The following is a 24210-nucleotide window of genomic DNA, read 5'->3' on the forward strand; positions in this document are numbered from 1 at the left end:
GGGCAGGGGTAGGGAGAGAGAGTTTTTTGCATTAACAAGGCCCCCAAGATGGCAAAGTGTCATAAAATACAGAAGATGAAAAACTTAATACTTCCTCTCGTTAGTCATGACAACCAAGAGTGTTTTCCAGACATTGCCAGTTGTCCCCTATGGAAACACCTCGGTTGAGAAACATTTGTCTAGCACCTGTTAGGTGACTTGGCTCAGTTACTACAATCAGGGAAAGAACTGAGAGTGGATCCCTCACTGCCTTGCTGCTCTCTGGTAGAGTCTAGTGATCTTTCTTTTAAACTGCAGTGAGAAAAAAAAAAAAATAAAAAAAAAAAAAATAAATAAATAAACTGCAGTGAGACCCTTATTTTTTTTTTTTTTTTTTTTTTTTTTTTAGTGAGACCCTTATTAACACATACACTATGCTAGATGTGTATAAGCTGATGGTTTATATTTTCTTATTGGCAAAACCATGGCCTGCTTCTTGTATGGGGAAGCTTTGAGTTCTGATGTCTGGACATATTTTGCCAACTCCCCAACCCCAGTTGCAACTCCTCCAACCTCAGATGCTGTTTGTTGAGACCAGAAGAACAGTGATATTTATTGATAGCATGCCTCTTGTTGGGTAAAATTTGGGGGAAGAGTGCCAGTGAAAGATGATGTGAGGAAAGAGAACAAGGGTAGTAGCAGCTCCTTCAGGCAGAGAAACCACTGTAATGTATACAGTCTCAGAAGATAGTAAGAGAAGAACAGATAGAGGTTGTATATAGTTCCTTGTTATATTTTGGAGGACTATTTTACTCTCCTTATGCTTCATTCAATATTTTTATTTGGCAGCTTAGTGCATTTTTTCAAAATGTACGTCTCCAAGGACAGCCAGCCTAGGCAAAAGCCATTTTTTCAGTTTCAAGCTTGGAGTATATCATTACAACAAAATGCAACTGTGATGAAGAAACATATACTTTTTTAGTAGCAGTCATTCTAATGAGCTCTTTACCTGTTTCTTAAGTAATTATGATCTATTAACTTGACTAATGTATACTTCTAATAAAGTATAGTTGTTGATGGGATTATAGCCTCTAAAGCCTGATACCCATCATTTATTTTGTGTTCAAAAACTGTATTTAAGGAGTCTGGATTCCAGCTAACATATCACTTAGAACTTAAATGTTTTACATGGGCTTCAGCATGCAGGTGGAATAGTGCAACTCCATCATTACCACCATGAAAGAGCAGTTTACGCTATTAATGGTGATGGAAAGTAATTTTAATTCATTCGCCTCAACGAGCATTTTCCTTTAAAAGTATCCCCAAAACTTTATTCAGTAAATATTTGGGGGGGCAAACAATAGATTCTGATACTATATACTAGGCTTAGGAATATAAGAGTAAGCAAAACAAATATGGTCTTTGCCCTCACAATGCAGGCTAGTAGGAGTAGGGGGAGCTAGGCATTAATCAAATAATCATGCCATATTAATATAAGAGTATATAATGGAAGGTCTTGGGGGAAATGGAGCGGCAGTCTTAAAAATGAGTAGCCAGGGGCACCTGATTGGCTTAGTCAATTAAGTGTCTGCCTTCGGTTCAGGTCATGACCCCGGGGTCCTGGAATTGAGCCCTGAGTCAGGCACCCTGCTCAATGAGGGGCCTGCATCTCCCTCTCCCTCTGACCCTCCCTATTGTTGGTGTTCTTGCTCTTTCACTCTCTCAAATGAATAAATAAAAAAATCTTAACAAAATGAATAAAAAATGATAGACAAAAAATGTTTCTAGAGAAGGCCTCTGGTAGAAGGAAGTGTGTGGCAAGCACAAGAGAAGAATGAGGGCTGGTGTGGCTAGAATGGGGTGGGTGTGTCAGGTAAGGCTTAACAGATCAGGGAGTGGGAGTGAGGGATGAAGAGTATAAGACAACTGATCTAGGGAGACCAGTTGAGAAGCTAACGTGATATTCGATGCCAGCTTGATCATAGCTTGAACAACAGTAATGGTGTTAGAAGAAAACAGATGAATGAGTTTTTTGGGAAGTAAAAATGGGTAGGACTTGATGGTTCATTGGGAATGTATTCTTCATGTGTAGCTCTCTATTTAAAGTTGGTAGGTAGAAATCTTATTATGTTTCTGACAGTTTTGTGTTACAAATACACTCTTAGTGCAGGGTTAAGAACAGACCTTTGTGTTTCATATTTATAGGTGAGCTTTCTGTGTAATGCATACCATCACATGAGGAGAATACAAAGGTGAAGTTTATGAAAATAACGGTTCTCAGCAAATAGCCACAGTTGAAGTGCTGTATTTTCTAGTTATAAAATGTATATTCCCTATTATTATCTATATAAGATCTACCTTTATAATGAAAATTATACGGGAGATTCAGCATTATTGCCAACTTTGGGATGTGCTGCAAAAGAAGGCTGGCCCTTTTGTGTGACTTCTCAGGCTGCCTTCCATTTCCAAAGCAAAGGAATATCTAGGAATAGTGAGACAAGCAATATCACCACTTTGCCTTCTGTCAAGCAAAAGGATGGAGCTCATGTTGTCTCATCACTGCTTGTTATTCCTGGACTTGGTGAAAATTCAGAAAATTCTCTTGTAAGAGACAACTTTAATCCATTGCCTCCCACCCTTTCCCCACTCTCAGTCCCTCCAGGCACTCAAAAAGACTACCTACAAAAAAAAAAAAAAAAAAGACTACCTACATGAAAACCCAGGGATATAGCTCTTGCTTTGAGTACCTCTGGTGTGCCTTGATGCATGACTAGCAGTGACAGTGGTTGCTGCAAATACATCCTCTTACTGATGTGTACATACTTACATAAAAAGTTGAACCTTTTGTGTTTAAACACAAACAAGTGAACATTAATGTCCTGATATCTTACTGTACAACATACATGTTTTTATATTGAAAGGTCTTTACCATGAAATAGAAATCATTATAAAAGAATACGTGTATCATTTAAAATTCTTTTGTAATAGAATTATTTTCTGTATATGCATTTATGCTTAGCAGCTATTAATCATTAAGAAAACCTTTTTATGACCATCCAGGACATTTAAAAAGTAAAAGTATTCTTCTAGTAGAATACTTTCTGAAGAATACAGGTATATGCTTATTTTAAAAATGAGTGAATTCTGCGTAATAAATAAAAACTGTGTGTGGAACACTTTTACATTGCTACCCTAAAATCCTCTAATGAAGTGTTGTATGTTTGTGTCACATTCTGGCCTATAATTCTTTCTTAAATGGGTAATCTGTGGAAGCATATGGTGTTGGCATTCTTGGTGGTCATAATGGCTGATTCATTCTCTTTGGCAGAATGCCCTTCTGCCTGCAGGGTTCCGGCAGAAGAACCAGACGTCAAAGTCCGCCACAGGGCCATTTGATAGAGAACACCTCCTTTCATACCTGGAGAAGGAGGCATTGGAGCATAAGGACAGGGAAGACTATGTGCCCTACACTGGAGAAAAAAAAGGTAAACATAGAATTTTGAGGTCATTATTTTATAGCACTTGATTTTTCTTTCTCTAGGTAGGGTAGGTCTGGGGAAATAATGTTCTTACAGATGCATCATTAGTAGCCTTAAAGATTTGTGATGCTGTTGACTTAAAAACTTGTTAGGTAATCTGGTACTTTATTTTCATTTTCCATCAATTGGACCAGTAAGTTCCTTTTTAATGATCTGTAAGTGAGGTTTTATTATAGTGATTTTATATATAACCCTGTAGTTCTCTGACAAATTTAAGAGTGTGCTGAGGTAAAATTTAAAATTTGTGTGTGTTTCAGAATGCAAATGATGTCAAAGCACTGCTCCCCTCTAACTCCTCTCTTTAAGGAGAAATGCCATAAAATAATTCAGGCCATATTTTCAAAGACCCTTTTTTAAAGGCTATCCTACAGCATTCCTGAGTAAATCATAGCCATAAGTGTCAGCGTTTTGTACCCATTACTTTCAGGAGTGTTCTAGTCCAGATCTCTCCCATTGCAGACTTGGACCTTAGATAAACTCAGTAGAGACTGAGTACAGCTATATGTTTTCAAGTTCTGAATATAAAACAACATGAAGGAGGTTAAGTTTTTCAACTTTCAGTACCAATTGGCCTGAGAAGCCAGAATCTACTTGCACTCTTGTTGAGGGTATCTGTCTGGAGCACTGGAGAATAGTGGCAGTGGTTGCAAGATCTGAAGATTAGCTCTTCTGGCCACTGGTTTTACATCTGAATCCTTGGTTATCCAGACAGGAAGAACAGAGCATAGTGTTTCCTCCTAGTTAGGCTTTAGCTTTTTACTTGGGAAGGAAGCCCTCCTCAAGAATTTGGCCACAGCTCTGTCACATGGCTATCCTTAGTGGCAAGGGAAGCTGGAAAATTCATTTTAGCATTCTACTCTCTGTAATAGCAGAAATCTAGCAAATGACTTTTGAGTAGGTAATTCATGAGGTCTGCATTGAGCCTTTCAAAAATTATCTCATCCCCAACTCCTCTGCTCTTTCACTAGACCCCACAATTCCCTTATCTCTACTTCACCATCACTACCGTAGCTACTTGTATTAGAGTTTCCCAGAGAAACAGAAGCAGAACCAAAAAGCTGTGTATTGGTGAGGGGATGAGATTTATTTTAAGGAGTTGGCTCATGTGATTATGGAGGCTTTTTAAGTCTGAAATCTATACGATAGGCCAGCAGGCTAAAGACCTAGGGAAGAACTGCAGTTCAAGTTTAAAGGCAGTTGGCCCTAGAATTCCTTCTTGCTCAGAAGAGATCAGTCTTTGTTCTGTTAAGGCCTTCAGCTGATTGGATGAGGCCCACCACATATGGCTTTACTAAAAGTTCACTGATATAAATGTCAGTCTCATTAAAAAAACACCTTCACAGAAACACCCAGAATAATATTTGACCAATGATCTGGGCACCATACCCAGCCACATTGGTTCATAAAGTTCACCATGATACTACCGTTGAAGATGAGAATGTCTTGTCCCTCAGATATTTAGGGCCAAAAAAATGATTGAAAACCAATGCATAAAAAAAAAAAAAAAACAATGCATAGTTTTAAAGTGTGGAAAAATCACAAAGATGAGCAAAAGCACCAGTTCCTTTGTGTTTTTTATAGAAAAGACTACTGGTTATGTTTTCATCTGAATAGCCATACCTGTAACCACCCAGTGTTTATAGTTTCAATTCCGTTTATATAGGAAAACACAATTTTATGAGAATAAATAATTGGTTGATCACCTTTTACTATTATGTGTGTTTCAAGTGAACTTGGAGTATAACTAGTAAGAAGAATAGAGGTAGAAGCAGAGGGGGAAATGTGAGAAAAAGAGATGGCAGAAAAAAATGTGGAATTTGAGGACAAAGAGAAAATAAGAGATGTGAAAGAACGGAGTTTGTCCTAAGCTGACCCAGGAAGCTTCCCAGTATGCTCTTGTTTCATAATCTCCAGTTGCCTAGGAAAAGATCTTGGAGGATTAAAGGAAGTAGGAAAGAAGGTAGAGAAGAATTGTGGAAAACAAAATATTAGAGGGGAGAAATGATAGGGGCTTTCCAGGAATATGAGTGACAAGTCAAAAAACACTATCTTCAACTGGAGTGTATTAACTTTTGTTTCCTTTTATAACTTTTTAAAATTTCACCTTATTTCTTAGATTTTGGATGGATATGAAATAAACAGAAGTAATTGAGTTAAAAAAAGCAAGTAATTTTGCATTCATAATAAGTGGTTTTCTTTTTAAGATTTTATTTATTTTTTAGATAAGAGTGTGTGCACGTCGGGGAAAAGGGCAGAGGGAGAGGCTGAGAGAGAATCTCAAGCAAATTCCCGGCTGGCATGGAGCCTGATGCAGGGCTTGATCTTACAACCCTGAGATCATGACCTGACCCAAAATCAAGAGTCAGACAGACACATAACTGCCTGAGTCATCCAGGCGCCCCTCAGTAGTTTTCTTTTTATAATACACTCAGTATTTGCTGGTGGCTCAGTTGGTTAAGTGTCTGATTTCAGCTCAAGTCATGATCTCAGGGTCTTGGGATCAAACCCTGTGTTGGGCTCTGTGCTAAGCAGGGAGTCTGCTTGTCCCTCTGCCCCTACCCTGCCTTGTGTTCTCTCTCTTTCTCTCTGTCTAAAGTAAATAAATAAAATCTTTTATAAAAATACATTCAATATTTTTACTGTTTCTTCTAGCTGTGTATGTTTGTTAAATACTATTTATGGGCAGCTATGATACAGTGACTAAGACTGTGGCATTTTTAAAAATAACAAACATTTTATTGAAGCGTAACATGCTTACAGAAAATGCACAAATCAGAAGGATATCACTTAGTGGATTATATAGTGAGCTCAGCCATGTACGCAGCTGCTTCTTACTCACTTTTCCCCGTCTTCTCAGAGGTAACCATCATCCTAGCTTCTAATACGATAAGTTAATTCTACCTGTTTTGAAATTTCTATAAAAGGAATCATACAGTCTAAATATTTGCATTGCCTACTTCATACGGTTTTTGTGTGGACCAAAATTATTAATGAGTACAGTGAAACCACTGTAAAAATCCTTTACTATGTAGTCACTGTAAAGGATCATACGGGTGATGTTATTACCAAATGAGGGACTTCCATTTTTCTGTCTGAAGGAGTGGTCCAGAACCAAAGAAATGAGTTTTTGAATTTCAGCAGTCCATCTAATGGAAGCATATACTACCAGCCTAGATGGAGTATAGAGCTATACTCTGAATTTGACACTTGGAGAAATAATTTGCCCTGGTCTTTAATATTTCTTACTGACTCTCATTTTGCTTTTCTTTGCCAGGAGTCTTCCTCTGCATTTCTAATATCACACTTCACCCTTAACCTAGCCTAAGTTTTTCCCCTGAGTGTCACTTATTTCACGGGTGAACCAGAGCCATGCTGCATGCACTTTGTACACTATACTTAGGTGCACCAGAGAATTCCTTTTGAGCCCTGACTCACCCATGTGGGGCTCCTCCCTTCCTTGCCAAGCCTCGTGTTCTCCTTATTGGCCCTTAGGGTAGAGTCATCTATGCTTTTTTTTTTTTTTTTTTCCTTCTCCTTCCTGAGAAGGGAATGACTTTGGATTTCTTTCCCACAAACCGCATATGCCCTACCTTACCCTGCTTATTACTAAAGGTGAATTTAACCTTTAAAGTTTAGATTATTTTAAACTAAAAACTCCTCATACACTTTCCAAGTTATATATTGACAATAACATTAGCTTTCCAGAAAACTTACTGTAGTCACTTTCCCCTCACTTCCTTCACCTTGCTGAATACCTGATTTCTTTAGAGAAAAGGCAGGCCTCATCCCTCAATAAACTGGAAAGATGGTAATAATGCCTAAATCAACAGGATTTTGTAACTGCCAATGGGCAATTGGTTTCCACTAAATCCAAGATGCAGATGGGCTCTTATTTTTGTATTCATATCTTATGAGTCTAAACGTCCCTTATATGCACCTGGAAAAGGTGATTTTCCCTACCAACGAAGCTGATATTTGAAATGGGCTGCTTAAGTTAGTAATGCAAGATGCTGGTATCTCCTTTTCAGAATGGTCACTCTGTCTTTTGAATGATTCACTCATTACTCCTTTGGGGGTAAGGAGTTAGCCAGATGGATTATTCATCACTCATATTAAGACCTCCTTTCATGAGAAACTTTCCCTGGATAATCATACCCAGGGAATGAATATTCCTTTCCTTCTGATGTTTTTGTGTATAATTTATATACTATATTGAATACTGGTATTAATTGTTCCAGAATCATCTACTGTGAGGTTCTGTTATTAGTTGTTTATTTAGGATTGGTAAGTCCTCTTGATGAATTGACCATTTGTCATTAGAAAGTGATCTTCTTTACCCCTGGTAAAATATTCTTTACTCTGAAACCTACACTGTTTAATATTAAAACAGCCAATCTTACTTTTCATTAGTACATGGATGGTATATCTTTTCTGTTGTCCCATCAGCTCTTTGTTTCCTTTTTCCTCCTTTTGTTTTTTTCCATGTCTTCCATGCCTCTACTTAACTACATGAACCTATGGAATGTGATTATATTTATTACGTTTATTATATTTACCTGCTAACTTTACATCTGATTTAGCAATCTAAGTCAGTAATGGGTGGATTATTTTTCCTTCCTTATGGATCAAATATTCGGGCTTCTTACCGTACTGGTAATTTTTTTTTTAAATAAGATTCAGATGTTATGAATTAACTTGTTGGGTGCTGGATATTTTGGTATCTCTGTAAATATTCATGACTTTCATTCTGGGACATGATTAAGTTACTTGGGAACGATTTGATTTTTAGGGTCTTGTTTTTAAGATTTGTTTGCTGGGACTGGAGCAGATTTCATTGTAGGGCTAATTTTTTCTCTACTACTGGGGAAAGACCCTTCTGAGTTCCCTCCCCAGGGCCCTGTGATTTATGAGGTTTTACAGTCTGGCTGCTGGGAACAGGTCTTATTCCCAGCCCTGCATGAGCACAGGCACTATTATCTGGCATCTTCTCAGGTATGTTTTCCTTGGCCCAGGTAGTTTCCTCAACCATTTGCCAAGTACTGCTCTGCTGAGGACCTAAAGGCAACCCTCTGTAGATCTCCAGATCCTGCAGCTCTCTTCTGTGATATTTTGTCCTGCAGATGCCAACTGCCTTGGTCTCTCTGTCGGCTCTGTCTATTCAGTTCAGAATGTTCCCAGGCCCTGCCTGGGTTCCTGCTCCCCGTGCTGCAGCTGGACACTTTCTCCAGGCTGGAAGCTGAGCGGTCAGAGGACTCACTTTGTTTCTCATCTCTCATGGATCCCTGTCTTTAGTTGCCTGATGATTATTAGTGCCTTGAAAACTTCTTTCATATATTTGTCCGTTTTTGGGTTTCAGACATGTGGGTAAATCCTCTCTTTATTATTTCACTTTGGCTAGAAGTAGAACTCTCCAGAATCATATCTCCCCAAAGTAAAGATCTCTTATTTTCCTTACAGTGTCTCTAGTATTCACAAACTCAACTAAACATTTGTTGAATATATGAGTGTTTATTGGTGATCATATTGCAATATTGAGCAGCTATCATGTGTCATTGGGTAAAAACAAAAATGCCTTTCCAGGACCTGCCCTTCATTTTTTAATTTGGTTGACTTGAGGTTGGTGTGCATCTGCTCAACAGGCATATCCCAAAGTCCCTTGGAGATTAAAGTGGCCTAATTGCCTGTTTCTGTTCTGGAACAGGTAGCTTATAAACCAACAAGCAGTAAAATTATCTAGGACCTTTTACCTCTGTAGAAATATAATAAATAAGAGCCATCTCTGCTTCTTGTTATTATACCTTTTATATGCTCAACAAGGTTGGAAGCTATGACTAAGATAATTCTCAACATTTGTGGTAGCTATAACAGTGTCATAGCAAAAGAGATGAGGACTAGTGGAGAAAGATTCTGGCAATAAAATTGTTAACTCTGGTTAGCAATATCTCTTACTGATTTTGTGACAATAACAAGGGTCTTGGCAAGATCTCCCCACCCCCCCGCCCCCGCTTAGAGCAAACATGAGTATGGCTCAGTGCCATGCATTTAAATTGCTATTATATGAATTCTTATCTTGGTTTCTTGTATTTCCTTAGCTGTCATTCATAGTTGTATAAACATTACTGAACTATTTTAACATTCTTAGCAACCAAGAGTCATAATCCTATTTTTGTTTGTTTTGTTCCTTTTGGGAGTGGGGGTGGGGGGCATGTCATTTCATTTGTCTGAGATTTTTTTCTGATCCAGTCATTGTTTATTTTCTTATTTTGCTTTAATATAAAAAATAGTAATTTCAGTTTTTAAAAAATTCCAGTTTTGGACTTTTTCTGTGTGAAACAAGGAAAACAAAGTCATTTAGATAGCATGCTGGCTACTGAAGGACAAAAATGAACAGTAATTTCTTCAGACATTATGTTATTTCAGATAAATTCATATATTAATTTTAAGTCAGAGCTTTTTTACCATATTTCAAGGAGAGGAAAAGTACAATTAGATATAGTCCAGGATAACTCATTCTAGTCTTTTCAGAACTCTAATCATATAGATTAGTGGTTATCAATTTGAGTTATTAAATAGCTCACTAGGGAGCTTTTTCAAAAATATCCATGCCTAGCCTATTTTCATTCCCTGAGTTTAAGGACCACTGTAGAGGTACTTCGGACTATATGGTTTTCAGTCTTCTTGGGTTGTTAGTTTGTTTTGGAAAACTCCATCTCTGTCTCTGTCTCACACACACATGCAAGAAATTCAGGGGAGGGCAGCCTCGGTGGCGCAGCGGTTTAGTGCCGCCTGCAGCCTAGGGTGTGATCCTGGAGACCCTGGACCGAGTCCCACATCAGGCTCCCTGCGTGGTGCCTGCTTCCCCCTCTGCCTGTGTGTCTGCCGCTCTCTCTCTCTCTCTCTCTCTGTCTCTATGAATAAATAAATAAATAATCTTTAAAAAAAAAGACATGCAGGGGAAATAATTAATGTGTCTATTATGTTTATAATATACTAGTTCCTTCATATGTGTTAAATCATTTAACCAGAATGAGATGGAGATTTTTTTAAAGAAATAATCCATGATTTGAAAAAACAAAAAAGAATCGAGATGATCATAATAAAGTGGAATACTAATCGATTAATAGTTTTATGTAAAAGCAGTATCAAATTTGTTGTATATTTCCATACTCTACAAAAGCAACACCATAAAAAACACCTCTGTCTAATAGAAGCCTAACATTTCACTCATTCTGCAAGATATTGAGGGCACAAAACTGAACTATTATAAAGATCTATTATGTTTGTCAACATCTCATAGTCATTAAGATTTTTCGTTTAAATCTGATAAAAGACTGAATTAGGACACATGTTTAGAAACTCATTTTTTGTTACATGGAATCAATCCAGTAATTTGCTAATAATGATGTATTTCTCAGAAAACACCTGATTTTGAGTAAGAAGCACAAACCTGCTATCTGATTCAATATGCCTCAGAAAATTATCTTCTTTTTTTATATTTTAGGGAGTGAACATAAATTTCCTTGGGAAGACAGAAAACCCATATTTAATATATCAGCCCCTTAGTGGTTTTTTGAACATCTTTACTGAGATGCAATCCACATCATAAGATTACTCATTTGGAATATCCAATTTAATGGTTTTTAGTATGCTTGCAGAGTTGTGCAACTATTACCACAGTCTTCAGATTAGAACATTTTCATCACCCAAAAAGAAATCACGTACCTACCCATTAGCAGTCAATCTCCGTTCCTCTATTCCCAGCCCTGGGAAACCACTAATCTACTTTCTGTCTCTCTAAATTTGCCTATCTGGACGTTTTGCATAAATAGAATCATACACTATATATTTACAATGGGCTTCTTTCACTTAATAAAATGTTTTGGGGTTTCAGCCCTGTTGTAGCATGTGTCAGTGCTTCATTTCTTTTTATGGCTGAATCACATGTCATTTTATGGATATACCACATTTTGTCCTTTCATCAGTTATGGTCATTTGGATTGTTTTTACTTTTTAGCTATTATGAATAAAGCTGCTGTGAATATTTGTGTTCAAGTTGTTGTGTAGCATGTTTTCACTTCTCTTAGGCGTATGCCTAGAAGTGGAATTACTGGGTCATATGGTAACTATGTTTAACAATTTGAAGAACTGCCAAACTTTTCCAAAGTGGCTGAACCATTTTATATTCCCACCAGCAATATATTAGGGTTCCAGTTTCTCCACATCCTTGTCAGCACTAGTTTGTCCTTCTGATTATAGTTCTCCTAGTAGGTGTGAAGTGATAGTGTATTGTGGTTTTGATTTGCATTTCCCTAATGACTAATGATATCAAGTATTTTTTTCATTTGCTGTTAGACATCTGTATATCTTCTTTGGAGAAATGTCTCTTCAAATCTTTTGCCTATTTTAAATTGGGTTTTGAAAAATTACTTTGCTAGGTCCCTTGAGGCAAGGGAAACAAAAGCAAAAATAAACTGGGGCTACATCAAAGTAAAAAGCTTCTGCATAGCAAAGGAAACAATCAACAAAACTAAAAGGCAACCCACTGAACAGAAGAAGATACTTGCAAATGACATACCTGATGAAGGGTTAGTATCCAAAATGTATAAAGAACTTATATATCTCAACACCCCAAAACCAAATAATCCAGTTAAAAAATGGATAGAAGACATGAGCAGCCATTTCTCCAAAGAAGACATTCCGATGGCCAACAGATACATGAAAAGATGCTCATCACTCATCAGAGAAATAGAAATCAAAACTATAGTCATCTCATACCTGTCAGAATGGCTAAAATCAAAAACACAAGAAACACAAGTGTTGATGAGGTTGTGGAGAAAAAGGAAACCTCTTTCACTATTAGTGGGAATGCAAGCTGGTGCAGCCATGGTGGGACACAGTATGGGAGTTCCTTAAAAAGTTAGAACCCTATGATCCAGGAGTCATACTACCGGGTATTTACCTGAAGCATACAAAAACACTAATACAAATGGGGTACATGCATCCTTCTGTTTATAGCAGCATTATTTACAATAGCCCAAGTGTTCATCAATAGATGAATAGATAAAGAAGATCTCTCTTTCGCTCCTTTTCTCTCCCTTTTTCTGAAACACAGAGGAATATCAGCCATAAAAAAAGAATGAAATCTTGCCATTTGCAATGACTTGGATGGAGCTAGAGGATATAATGCTAAGTGAAATAAGTCAGTCATGAAAAGACAAATGCCATATGATTTCACTCATATATAGAATTTAAAAAATAGAACAAATAAGCAAAGGTGGGGGGACCAGAAAAAATGAGAAACAGACTATTATAGAGCAAACTGATGATTACCAGAAGCAAGGTGGGTAAGGGATGGGTGAAATAGACAATGGGGATTAAGTAGTACACTTGTTATGATGAGCACTGAGTGATTAAAACAAAACCTTAAAAAAAGTTATTGATGTTTTATATCAGTCAGTTGTTTTAATATTGATGAGATTTCAGGATCCCTGGGTGGCTCAGCAGTTTAGCGCCTGCCTTTGGCCCAGGGCGTGAGCCTGGAGTCCCAGGATCGAGTCCCACATCGGGCTCCCTGCATGGAGCCTGCTTCTCCCTCTGCCTGTGTGTCTCTACCTCTCTCTTTCTCTCTCGCTGTCTCTCATGAATAAAAAAAAATATTAAAAAAAATTAATGAGCTTTCTTTATATATTCTGTATACAAGTTCCTTATCAGGTATATGATTTGAAAAAGATCTACCATTCTGCAGATTTTCCTCTTCACTTTCTTGATGGTATCATTTGCCCCATAAAAGTTTTAAATTTTGGTATAGTCCAATTTATCTGTTTTTCTTTTGTCACGTGTGCTTGTGGTATCATATCTAAAAACCCTTGCCTAATTCTGGGTCATGGAGGTTTACTCCTACAGCTTATTCCTTTTTTTTTTTTTTTTTTTTTTTTTTTTTATGATAGTCACAGAGAGAGAGAGAGAAAGAGGCAGAGACAACAGGCAGAGGGAGAAGCAGGCTCCATTCCCCGGGAGCCCAATGTGGGATTCGATCCCGGGTCTCCAGGATCGCGCCCTGGGCCAAAGGCAGGCGCCAAACAGCTGCGCCACCCAGGGATCCCCCTACAGCTTATTCTAAGAGTATTATAGGTTTAGCTCTTAAATCTAGACCTATAATCCATTTTGAATTAATATTTCTATATGGTATGAGGTAAGGGGATGGCTTCATTCTTTTGCATGTAGCTATCCAGTTCTCTCAGCACCATTTATTGAAAAGACAGTTCTTTTTCCATTGAATTGTCTTGGTACCCTTGTAGACATTCAGTTGACCATAAACATAAAGGGTTTTTTTATTTCTGGACTCTCAGTTCTATTTGATTGATCCAGATGTCTTTCCTTATATACCATAACACTGTCTTTTTTTTTTTTTTTTTTAGATTTTATTTATTCATGAGAGACACAGAGAGGCAGAGACAGAGGGAGAGGGAAAAGCAGGCTACCTTTAGGGAGCCTGATGTGGGACTCAGTCCCAGGACCCTGGGATCATGACCTGAGCCAAAGGCAGATAGATGCTCAGCCTGCCTCAACTGAGCTACCCAGGTTGCCCCCATAACACTGTCTTGATTACAGTAACTTTGTATTAAGTTTTGAAATTGGGAAATGTAAGTCCTTCAATTTTGTTCTTTTTCAAGATTATTTGTCCTGGGTCCCTTGGATTTCCATATGAATTTTAGCATTACTTTGTCACTTTCTGTAAAAAAAAGTCAGCTGAGATTTTTGAAAGGGATTGTTTAAGTCTATAAATTAATTTGGGGGATCTCCTTAGACTTTGTACTTATAATATTAAACTTCATTTCTGTCTAGTTTATTCTTTCTTATAAAATTAAATCTCCTTACTATTTTCTATAACTAAACATATATATATGTTAAAAGATCATTTTTATAGTGTTATTATTAAACTAACCATGAAGAAATAGGAAGTAAAAACACAATATTCTACAATCTAAATACCTCTATATAGAGAGAATTTATTATAAAGAGGAGTGTCAGGTGAGGTACCAAACTATCTCAGGGCTGTATAAAACAGAATTTTATATCACAGGAAAATTTCCATAAGCCCTTTGAAATTTTATTGTTTTGCTTTGTTTTTTTATGATGAAATTCATTTTGTATATGTTTTAAGTATTATCTAAAGTTTACATATGGAAAAAATTAGTTATGAATAATGCTGCTAATGTAGATGAGGATTACAAAATAAACATTTTAGATTTTTATAATGCTTCAGATTCCATTGGTCCCTAGAATAAGGCATGGACAGCTATTTGATAGCTTGTGTAATTTTGTTTAGTAAGTGAATACCATAATCTGGTGGTTCTCAACCTTGACTGTTGTGCATTAGAATCCCAGGAGGGCTTTAAAAATCCAGATGTCTCATATAGCACACCAGGCCAATTAAATCAGAATCCCTAGGGTGGGACTTGTTTTAAGAATTGTTTAGGTTCCTCAGGTGAACCCAGTGTGTGGCCAATCTTTACAACCCCCCGCCACCATAGACTGTTGAAAATGTGGGTGAGACTGAAAATGTAATTATCCTAAAATGGCAATTAAAGGCATGAATTCTATGCCACTTTAATTATACTGTCAACCACTGAGAAAAGTACTATGGAGTTATCAGGATGTAATGATTTGGATTTACCTTCATCTGTGAACCAATAATAAAAGATTATCTAATAATCATTAGAACTCCAGAATTTGGTACTGAGATCAGTTATAGATTCCATCATTATACATAGGTATTTGTTTAAGGGGAAAAGTCCACTGCTTAAAAAAAATTAGATTTGAAAGCCACCAGTTTATTGAAAGAAGCACTGGATTAAGAGTTTGGGAACCTGTGTTCCAGTATTCAGTCTGCTGTGTAACTTGGAACCAGGGTATTTAAATTATACTTTATAAAATGGTGTAGTTGAACTGGAGATGATCACCAAATTAGTTATTCAACAAATTGACTTGGCTGCTGTGTGCTAGGCAAGGATGTAGCAATAAGTAGAGAACATAATAAACTATGCCCTTGAAAAGCTCACAGAAGACAGACAAAAATGCAGAATGTCTGTGTAGCTATATCAAAATGTTCAGGGAATCAAGGGAGCACAGAGATGTACTTCATCTGGTTCAATATTGAATACACTCAATAGTTGCCTGTGCAGTAACAATACACAAATCCCTTCATCCTGGCAGAACCTATCTCTGAAAGAGAATGAAAATGGCACTCCTGCGGATGGCACTCTTCCAGCGCTGGTCAGTGAAACCTGAGGAGAAATCTGGACAGCTTTCCTTTCTTATAAAAATTGACAATTATGTCCCTCCTTCCTGCCCTGACCTTGTTGCATGAGTACTTGACATTTAGTGTTGCCAAGGTCACCTTGAAACTGATGGCCTGAGAACAAAGGCCTCTATGCTGATGATAGCCAAAGAGAAAAATGGAAAGAGTCTGTATCTTTGATATCAGCACTGAGCTGCTGAACCAGGTGTACAACCACCTACATGTGGGTTTACTGAGATTATAAAAATACTTGTTGTTTTAACTCCTACTGCTTTAAAAGTGGTCTGTGGATCAGTATTGGCATTACCTCTGAGATTAGTCAAGATGCAGAAACTCAGATTCCACGTCAGACCTACTGATCAGAATTTGTACTTTAATAAGATCACCACATGAGTGAGGTATGCATTAAAGCTTGAGAAGGACCCGTTTAAACAACTTTTAATTGAGTATTCTATTATATGAAGTTAAAAACATCCTTACTAATACAGATACATTGTGGATTGACCAAATGCCATTTTTTAAATAATGCTTGACCAGGAAGATCTAACTTGGATGTAGAAAATTGCAAGAGACTATTCTTATATACTAACCCAAATGAGCAGCATAAACGCGGTATTATATTATATTATTATTATAGTTTTTAAAAACCTATCGGAGAGCTTGAGGACACAAACCTAAAATGACTCCAGAAAGTGACAAGCCCTCCATTAGATTAGTGATCTACTTCTATTCTCTTTTCTGACTGAGATATAAGGAGAAGCAGAAAGCCACCATGGAAAGGAGTCTGGAGAAATCAGCATAACTTTTAATTTTTTTAAAACCTTTTGTTTTAATAAATAAGACATATTCATGGCTTAGGTTTTAAATCACATTTACAGATGAGGAACCCTTCTAGGCCCAAACAGGCTAGCGGTGAAGTGACTACTGCTGGGAGGAATGCACGGCCCCCGTGCATTTTAAGCCTAAGAGCAGAGACTTTATGTCAGAGAACACCGTACACATCACCTCTAGGCTCAAGAACTGAAGCAGAGGACTGAAGGAAGAGCGGAGACTTGGTGAAGTTCCTGTGACCACCATGATACCCTCACCTTCATGCTACAGAATCTGACGAAAGTTGTGCTACTTTTAGATAAGCTAAAAGCTTTCCTGATTATATGAAGTGAAACTTTATCTCATTGTTACCAATTAGGATAAGAGCATTAGCTACCCAGAGTATTCACTGACAAATACAGACTATGAGAATGGCAAAGAGGAAGCCACACAGATATCTCATTTCTTCAAATATCAGAAACTTGCACACCACAGCAGGAGAGCAGTGGATGAACTCTACCTCTCCCAAAGTTTTAGTCCAAAAACTTCCTGTTGGCATTTGCACCAAATAAGGCTCCCAGTACTTCTGGCATCATCTGCTGGGCTATGAGGTCCAGCTGGCTTTCTGGAGTATTGGAAACCTTTATTTTATAATCCCCATTATAGATCTCCACTCTACCAGCTATTTCCTCAGGCAGGTAGAATTCCTGATCAATTTGGACATCAACATCTTTTTTTGGTGGCAATTTTGTACATAGGAATCACTTTTTTGCACTGCAGCCTTTACCAGAGGGAAATCCTGTTTCCTGCAACGAACAATCATTCAGGGCTCCAACAATTGGTACAAATTGTTCCAATCCAGTGCTGCTGGATAGTGCTGCTGGATGGAGGACCAGTCCATCCAGCAGCACTTGGTACCTGGTTGTATCTTTTACCACTTTGCGGAATCTGTTTTGCTTCATTTAGTAGGTCTGTAATAAGGTCATCTCTTGGTCTGCGGACTTGGAGCCTTGCTTGATTCATCAAATTAGACATCTGAATTTTCTTCTGCTCAATCTGCTTTTCTTTCTTCTCATAGTATTCCATAATCTTCAGTCTTTGGGTTTGCACAAGACAACCTTTCTCAATGTTGAACTCTTCCTCTGCCTTCTCATCTATTTCCTCTGCTTTCTTGTTGGCTTCTTGTTCAATAAAAGCCATTATATGCTTAATCTGCTTCTGCACGTCAGGATCGCTGAGGGCCATGGCGAAAGCTGTGCTAGGCCGGAAGGCCACTGGCTCGAGCTTAGTCTGGAAGGCGGCAGTGGAAAGCAGGAAAAGCACTTTTAATTTTTAATGATTATGTATGAACTGAATGATAGGTTAGAAATCCAGAGTAGCCCTACAGCAGTGCTATCCACTAGAACTTTCTACCTTAATGGAAATGTTCAGTATCTATGCTAACCAGTATGGTAGCTACATGCCAGCCAGATATAGCTATCAAGTACTTCAAATGTGTCTCCTGTGACTAAGGAACTGAATTTCTAATTTAAATTTAAATAGTCATTTGTGGCTAGTGGCTGCCATATTGGACAGTGCAGCCTTAGAGACAGTAAGACTGCACTACCCCCACTTCTTTTCTTCAGGTCTTCATTTAGGGCTAGGAATACTAGAAAAACAAAGGCAATGAAGCAGAGCTAAGAGAAAATTCCTGATGCATAGGTTTTCAGCTGGGAGACACTGAGGGAGAGGCAGGAGCTCTGGAAGACATCCCTTCCAGGCCAACCCCAACTTCACAGAGTGTAGAGTAGACAGATGAGGGGGCCTGAAAAATCTGCCAAAATTCAGGGAGTGGGACTGGAAAACAAAGAGAGTTCCCCAGTCATCCAGAAAGCTGGCAGCCTGGGCTGCATATCAGTAGAAATCTCTCTCAGTTCAAAAAAGGAGGGAACTCAGGAGATGTCCAGAACCCCACTAGGGTTGTAATCTGAGGCCTTGCAGAAGAGAAAGTCCTGATCCTATATTCAGAATGTTTGAAGCTAGTGAGGAACTGACTCAAAGTTGTGACAAAGCCCAGATTAAGCTCAACTGTGACTGTATTGATTCAGTCCTGACCTAGGGGACATGCTTCTAAGAAGAAATATCATTTCCTTCAGTCTCTGCTCTACTTTTATATAAAAATGCCTAGCATGCAAAGATCTTAAGACACATATTCCCCATACTCAAGAAAATAACAGTCAATGGAAGACTTAGACATGACCTAGATACTGGTGCTTCAGCTAGGAACTTTAAAATAACTATGACAAAAATGCCAAAGAATCTAGTAGACAAGGTACACAGCATGCATAAACAAATGAGGAATTTCAGCAGAGATGTGGAAGCTATTTTCTTTGATAAGAACCAAATGGAAATGCTAACCATAAGAAATGTATCAGAAATTAAGATCCTTTAGATGGCTTAGCAGAAAATACCTCAACAGTTTTGGCCAGATTGCTAGAAGCAGTCTGTGTTGTGGAAGGATTCCTTTTGGTTACACTGATTGATATCTCCCTTGGATAAAAAGTATACAGCACACGCTAGAATTATAAACCCACAGACATTCTTTTGATAGAGCACTGCATTGATTCATCAGGCCACATATTCTTGCATATTTTCCTGGTAGTTTCCTAATAGAAGAGAAAGTAATTGGCACTTCTGTAAATCTATGCATAGGCCTTTTTAGATCATTTAGTAAGACTTTCCACTTGTCTCGGGAGAGAAACCAGAGGTATTCTTCGTACCCAGTCCCCAACATATGTGAGTATGTCTTGTTTAATCCGCTTTTACTGTAGTTATACTGTTATCATTTTCCATTCCCTTCATGTTTTCAATCTTGTATGCTAATAAAATACTGATTTTCACATAATAAAGGTTTTAGTTTTCTAAAAGCCTATTAAGTAACCTTGTTAGTGTCTATTGAGGCTTAGAAGAACAATGACGTAAAGTTTTAGAATACCCCTTAAGACATATAGGAATTTCTTTACAATTAGATCTTGAATTTCTGGAATCATAAACTTGATTGTTGCCTCTGCCAACAGTTGTGTCACTTAAGAGTAAGAAAGTGGATCCTGGGATGCCTGGGTGGCTCAGCGGTTGGGCGCCTGCCTTTGGCTCAGGTCGTGATCCCCGGATCCGGGAGCGAGTCCCACATTGGGCTCCCTGCGGGGAGCCTGCTTCTCCCTCTGCCTGTGTCTCTGCCTCTCCTCTCAATCTGTGTCTCTCATGAATAAATAAATAAATCTTAAAAAAAAAAAAAAAAAGTGGATCCTGGTGGGTTTGTTTGTTTTTTTTATCTCTAAAGTTTTATAGATTTTTAAAATTCCTACATTCATCTTTTAATTCAGTATTTGTTGAGTAACTCATAATTACTCCAAAAAGAGCCTATTTTTATTTTCACAAATAGGACAGTATCTCAGTTGGGTTCTTTTTCCTTTATTCCATCTTGTACAGCCAAAGTATTGCTCTAGAAACTTAAAATATATATTGAGATGAAATATTATTGTAGTTGTTTATCTTGACTTTTTCCTTCAGCTTCGGTTATACATACTTTTCATAATTTTTGTTAAAAGAGTAAGGTGGGGGCAGCCCAAGTGGCTTAGCGGTTTAGCGGTTCAGCCCAGGGCATGATCCTGGAGACCTGGGATCGAGTCCCACGTCCGGCTCCCTGCATGGAGCCTGCTTCTCCCTCTGCCTGTGTCTCTGCCTCTCTCTCTCTCTCTCTCTCTCTCTCTCTCTCTCCTTGTCTCTCAATGAATGAATGAATGAATGAATGAATAAATAGATAGATGATAGATAGATAGATAGATAAATAAATACAATCTTTAAAAGAGTAAGGTGGTAATGAGTTCATAGCAGTAGTATTGAAATTAACAAACTGCTTTATTTTACAGGGAAAATATTTATCCCGAAACAGAAACCTATACAGACGTTCACAGAAGAAAAAGTATGTCTTGATCCAGAATTAGAAGAAGCTTTGACAAGTGCTTCTGATACAGAATTGTGTGACCTTGCAGGTATCTTCTAAAGTAATTTTGCGAATGAGTATGGAGGGGAGGGGAATACCAGCAGACACTTATGTGTCTGGCAGATGACCAGCAGACTCCCCCTGTTCCAGAATTCCAGCAGGAAGGCTTCCCAGGGGAATGGGGACTCCTTACCCGCTGACAGATCCCGAGTATGGCCCCAGCACAGTCTCAGATCCCGGCTGGGCCGTGGTGTCAAGAAGAAGGGGGACAGGCTAGGGAAACCGAAAGGAGCCAGAACTTGGAATAGTCATTTGTTCATCTGATCATTTCACAGCATCTCCAGCAGGCGTCCTGTGTGTGAGGTTATGAAAATGGAGTCTACTGGGCAGGACCTTGCACACAGTGACAATACAACATTAAAAAAAAAAAAAATAGCATATAGGTGCTTCCTTTGCTTAGCAAAGTGCTATTGAATCAGTAACCACATATTTGGCTTTGTTTTATACACTATAAATCTGACATAAAGGATTTCATATTTTAAAATGCTCTTAATGGTGAAATTTTTGTGTTACTGGAATATATTGTATTATTTGGCATCTTTTCCCATATTACCATATTTGAGAGTCTTTATAAAAATCTTTAGTTGGTGCTCATCTAGAAGCTGTCCCATTTTAAGCATTGAAAAAGAGTCTCTAGGGTCAACTGCTATTCCATTTTATCAGAAGACCCCAAGATGAAGGGCACCACTGGCTCAATCAGAAGATCATGCAATTCTTGATCTGGGGATTGTGAGTTTGGGCCCAGCCTTGGGTGTCGAGATTACTAAAAATAAGTAAAATAAACTTTGGAGAAAAAAAGGAAGACCCCAAATTGAGTAACTGGAAAGCAGATGAAAGTCCTGAGCTACACTCATCACTTTCCCTGCTTTCTGATGTATATCTGAAACACTCCACACCTCCCCATTATTTTCATCATTGCTGGTTTCTTATTTGGACAAGTATCTCCCCCACCTGCCTCTGTATGTACCCATTTTCCTAGGTAAAATAATATGACACCTGGGGATATTTAGCACCAAGGAACCCCAAAAGCTAACCTGTTTGAAAGGAAGAGTGATGGTTCTTCAGGAAGGACCCAGGAAAGGAACAATGTGTGGTGCTATAGCCAGAACAGGTGGCTTATTCCTTGGGCTGCTGAGGACTGTTCAGTTTGTAAATGGTGCTTTCATCAGAGTGGAAGGGGCCAGGGGCATACTGTAGCTTCTGCCATATTTATGCAAAAGGGCATTAAAACCAAAACCCAAATTTCTCTTTCCTGTCATTTTTGAGGAATGCTACTTTAAAGATGAAAATTCAGCTATACTTTTGGTGTTTTACTCTTAAATAAAATATGAATTTGAATTAACATGAAAGTTAAGAAATGTAAAAATAATGATTAAGTTGAAAATCTGCCTTATATTGCACTCTTCCTAGAACCCTCCTGAGAAGGATGAACAGCAAAAAATAGATCATTTCAATATTCTCTCTTAGCCACCAGATGGAGCTAAGTATAGATTTACCTTTAGGGTTAGGCTGGCTCCAGTTGTGTGTCTGAATTGAGAAGACAATTCTCAATGGGAGAATTGGGGAAATCTAAATATTAAAATGAGGAGGGGAAGTGATAGGGATATTAATAAAGAGATTGTAGGTGATTTTTAAAATCACATTGTTTCCTTTTTTGGCTGCAAAGTTTGTATTTAATTGAGTAGGAGAATGTTCAGAAAATGTTAAAATCTATTTTTTTGGTAATAAAATCAATTCTTTATGTTTAAAACTGATAGAAATAAAATTTATTTTTCTGTATTTATAGCTATTCTTGGGATGCACAACTTGATAACAAATGCACAGTTATGTAATATAGTGGGCAGTAGCAATGGTGTTGACCAAGAACATTTTTCAAGTGAGTACTTGCAATGCATTGTGATTCTAATCCTTTGTTAAATATATTTTGTCTTCTCCATGTATTAACTTCAGTGTATACATACCAAATGTTTTGTATATGTACTTGAAACCTAGGATTCTAGTTTGATAGTACTGACAGAGAAAACCATTATAAATAGAATATTAAATATTCTTAATAATGTCAGCAAATGTAATAGGAACCACTATAAAACGAATCAAACTTGGCTTTTGTTAACATTTTATTTTCAGTGTTACTGATTTTCAAGAAATCTACAACAATGCTGACAAAGAAACCATTTTATAAAATCAGATTCAGGAGAAACCACAGAATCATTGAATCCCTAAACCTTTTAATCTAATATTGATTTAAATAGCCCAAAGCAAGGCTTTTTAAAAAATTCATATATAGGATGTTTTAAAAGGGCCAAAGTAATACATACTTTTGTAACACAGTTGAACAATTCTTTTTTTTTTTTTTTTTGAGTTGAACAATTCTTAAGCAAATGAGATAAGAAGTGTCTCCCTTCATAGCCATCATGCCTTCCCCTCACCCCACCCCCAACCTTAACTGTTAACAATTTGGTATATATCCTTCTAGACTTATACTGTGTTCATACAAGCTTAATATATATGTATATACATACATATTATGTATATACACATATATACAAACATGTTACACATGGTCTTGTTTTTTACAAAAATAAGATCATACTATGGCTCTTTCTGGTAGCTTAATTTTTCAATAATAATACATTTAACCCTTAATGCAGGTTTGAACCATGTGGATCCAATTATACATAGATTCTTTTTTTTTTTTTCTTTTTTTTAATTTTTATTTATTTATGATAGTCACACACAGAGAGAGAGAGAGGCAGAGACACAGGCAGAGGGAGAAGCAGGCTCCATGTACTGGGAGCCCGACGTGGGATTCGATCCCGGGTCTCCAGGATCGCGCCCTGGGCCAAAGGCAGGCGCCAAACCTCTGCGCCACCCAGGGATCCCTTGAGTTTTCTATATACAGTATCATGTCATCTGCAAATAAGAGTTATACTTCCTCCTTATTGATTTGGATGCCTTTTATTTCTTTATATTGTCTGATTGCTATAGCTAGGACTGTGTTGAATAAAAGTGGAGCGAGCATTGTGTTGTATAAAAGTGGTGAGAGTGGACATCCTTGTCTTATTCCTTACCTTGGGGAAAAGCTCTGAGTTTTTCCCCCATGAGGATAGTAGCTGTGGGTTTTTCATAGATGGCCTTTATTATGTTTAGGTATGTACTCTCTAAACCTACGTTGTTGAGGGTTTTTATCATGAATGGATGTTGTACTTCATTAAATGCTTTGTCTGCATCAGTTGAGATCATATGGTTCTTATCCTTTCTCTTATTGATGTGATGTGTCACATTGGTTTGCTTGCAAATACTGAACCACCCTTATAGCCCAGGAATAAATTCCACTTGATTGTGTGAATGACTTTTTTAATGTATTGTAGAATTTCATTTGCTGGTATTTTGTTGAGGATTTTTGTATCTGTGTTCATCAGAGATATGGGACTTTAGTTCTCTTTTTTCCTAATGTCTTTATCTGGTTTTAATATCAGAGTAATACTGGCTTCATAAAATGAATTTGGAAGCTTTCCTTCCTTTTCTATTTTTTTTTT

The 24210-nt window shown here is 37.6% G+C and overlaps 1 protein-coding gene and 1 pseudogene across 1 annotated transcript in view; one reads left to right on the forward strand and one right to left on the reverse strand.

Annotated features, from left to right (window-relative positions):
- TMOD3 (tropomodulin 3) overlaps window positions 1-24210 on the forward strand; it is a 45418-nt gene that overhangs the window by 1779 nt on the left and 19429 nt on the right. Inside the window, exons 2-4 of the mRNA XM_072808521.1 lie at window positions 3308-3464; window positions 20538-20660; window positions 22458-22547. Of these exons, the coding sequence (XP_072664622.1) occupies window positions 3308-3464; window positions 20538-20660; window positions 22458-22547 (370 nt within the window). The remainder of the gene's footprint in view (window positions 1-3307; window positions 3465-20537; window positions 20661-22457; window positions 22548-24210) is intronic.
- LOC140622790 (V-type proton ATPase subunit E 1-like) lies at window positions 17116-19902 on the reverse strand (annotated as a pseudogene).

The sequence above is a fragment of the Canis lupus genome, chromosome 32 (assembly GCF_048164855.1).
Source record: "Canis lupus baileyi chromosome 32, mCanLup2.hap1, whole genome shotgun sequence".
NCBI lineage: Eukaryota > Metazoa > Chordata > Mammalia > Carnivora > Canidae > Canis > Canis lupus.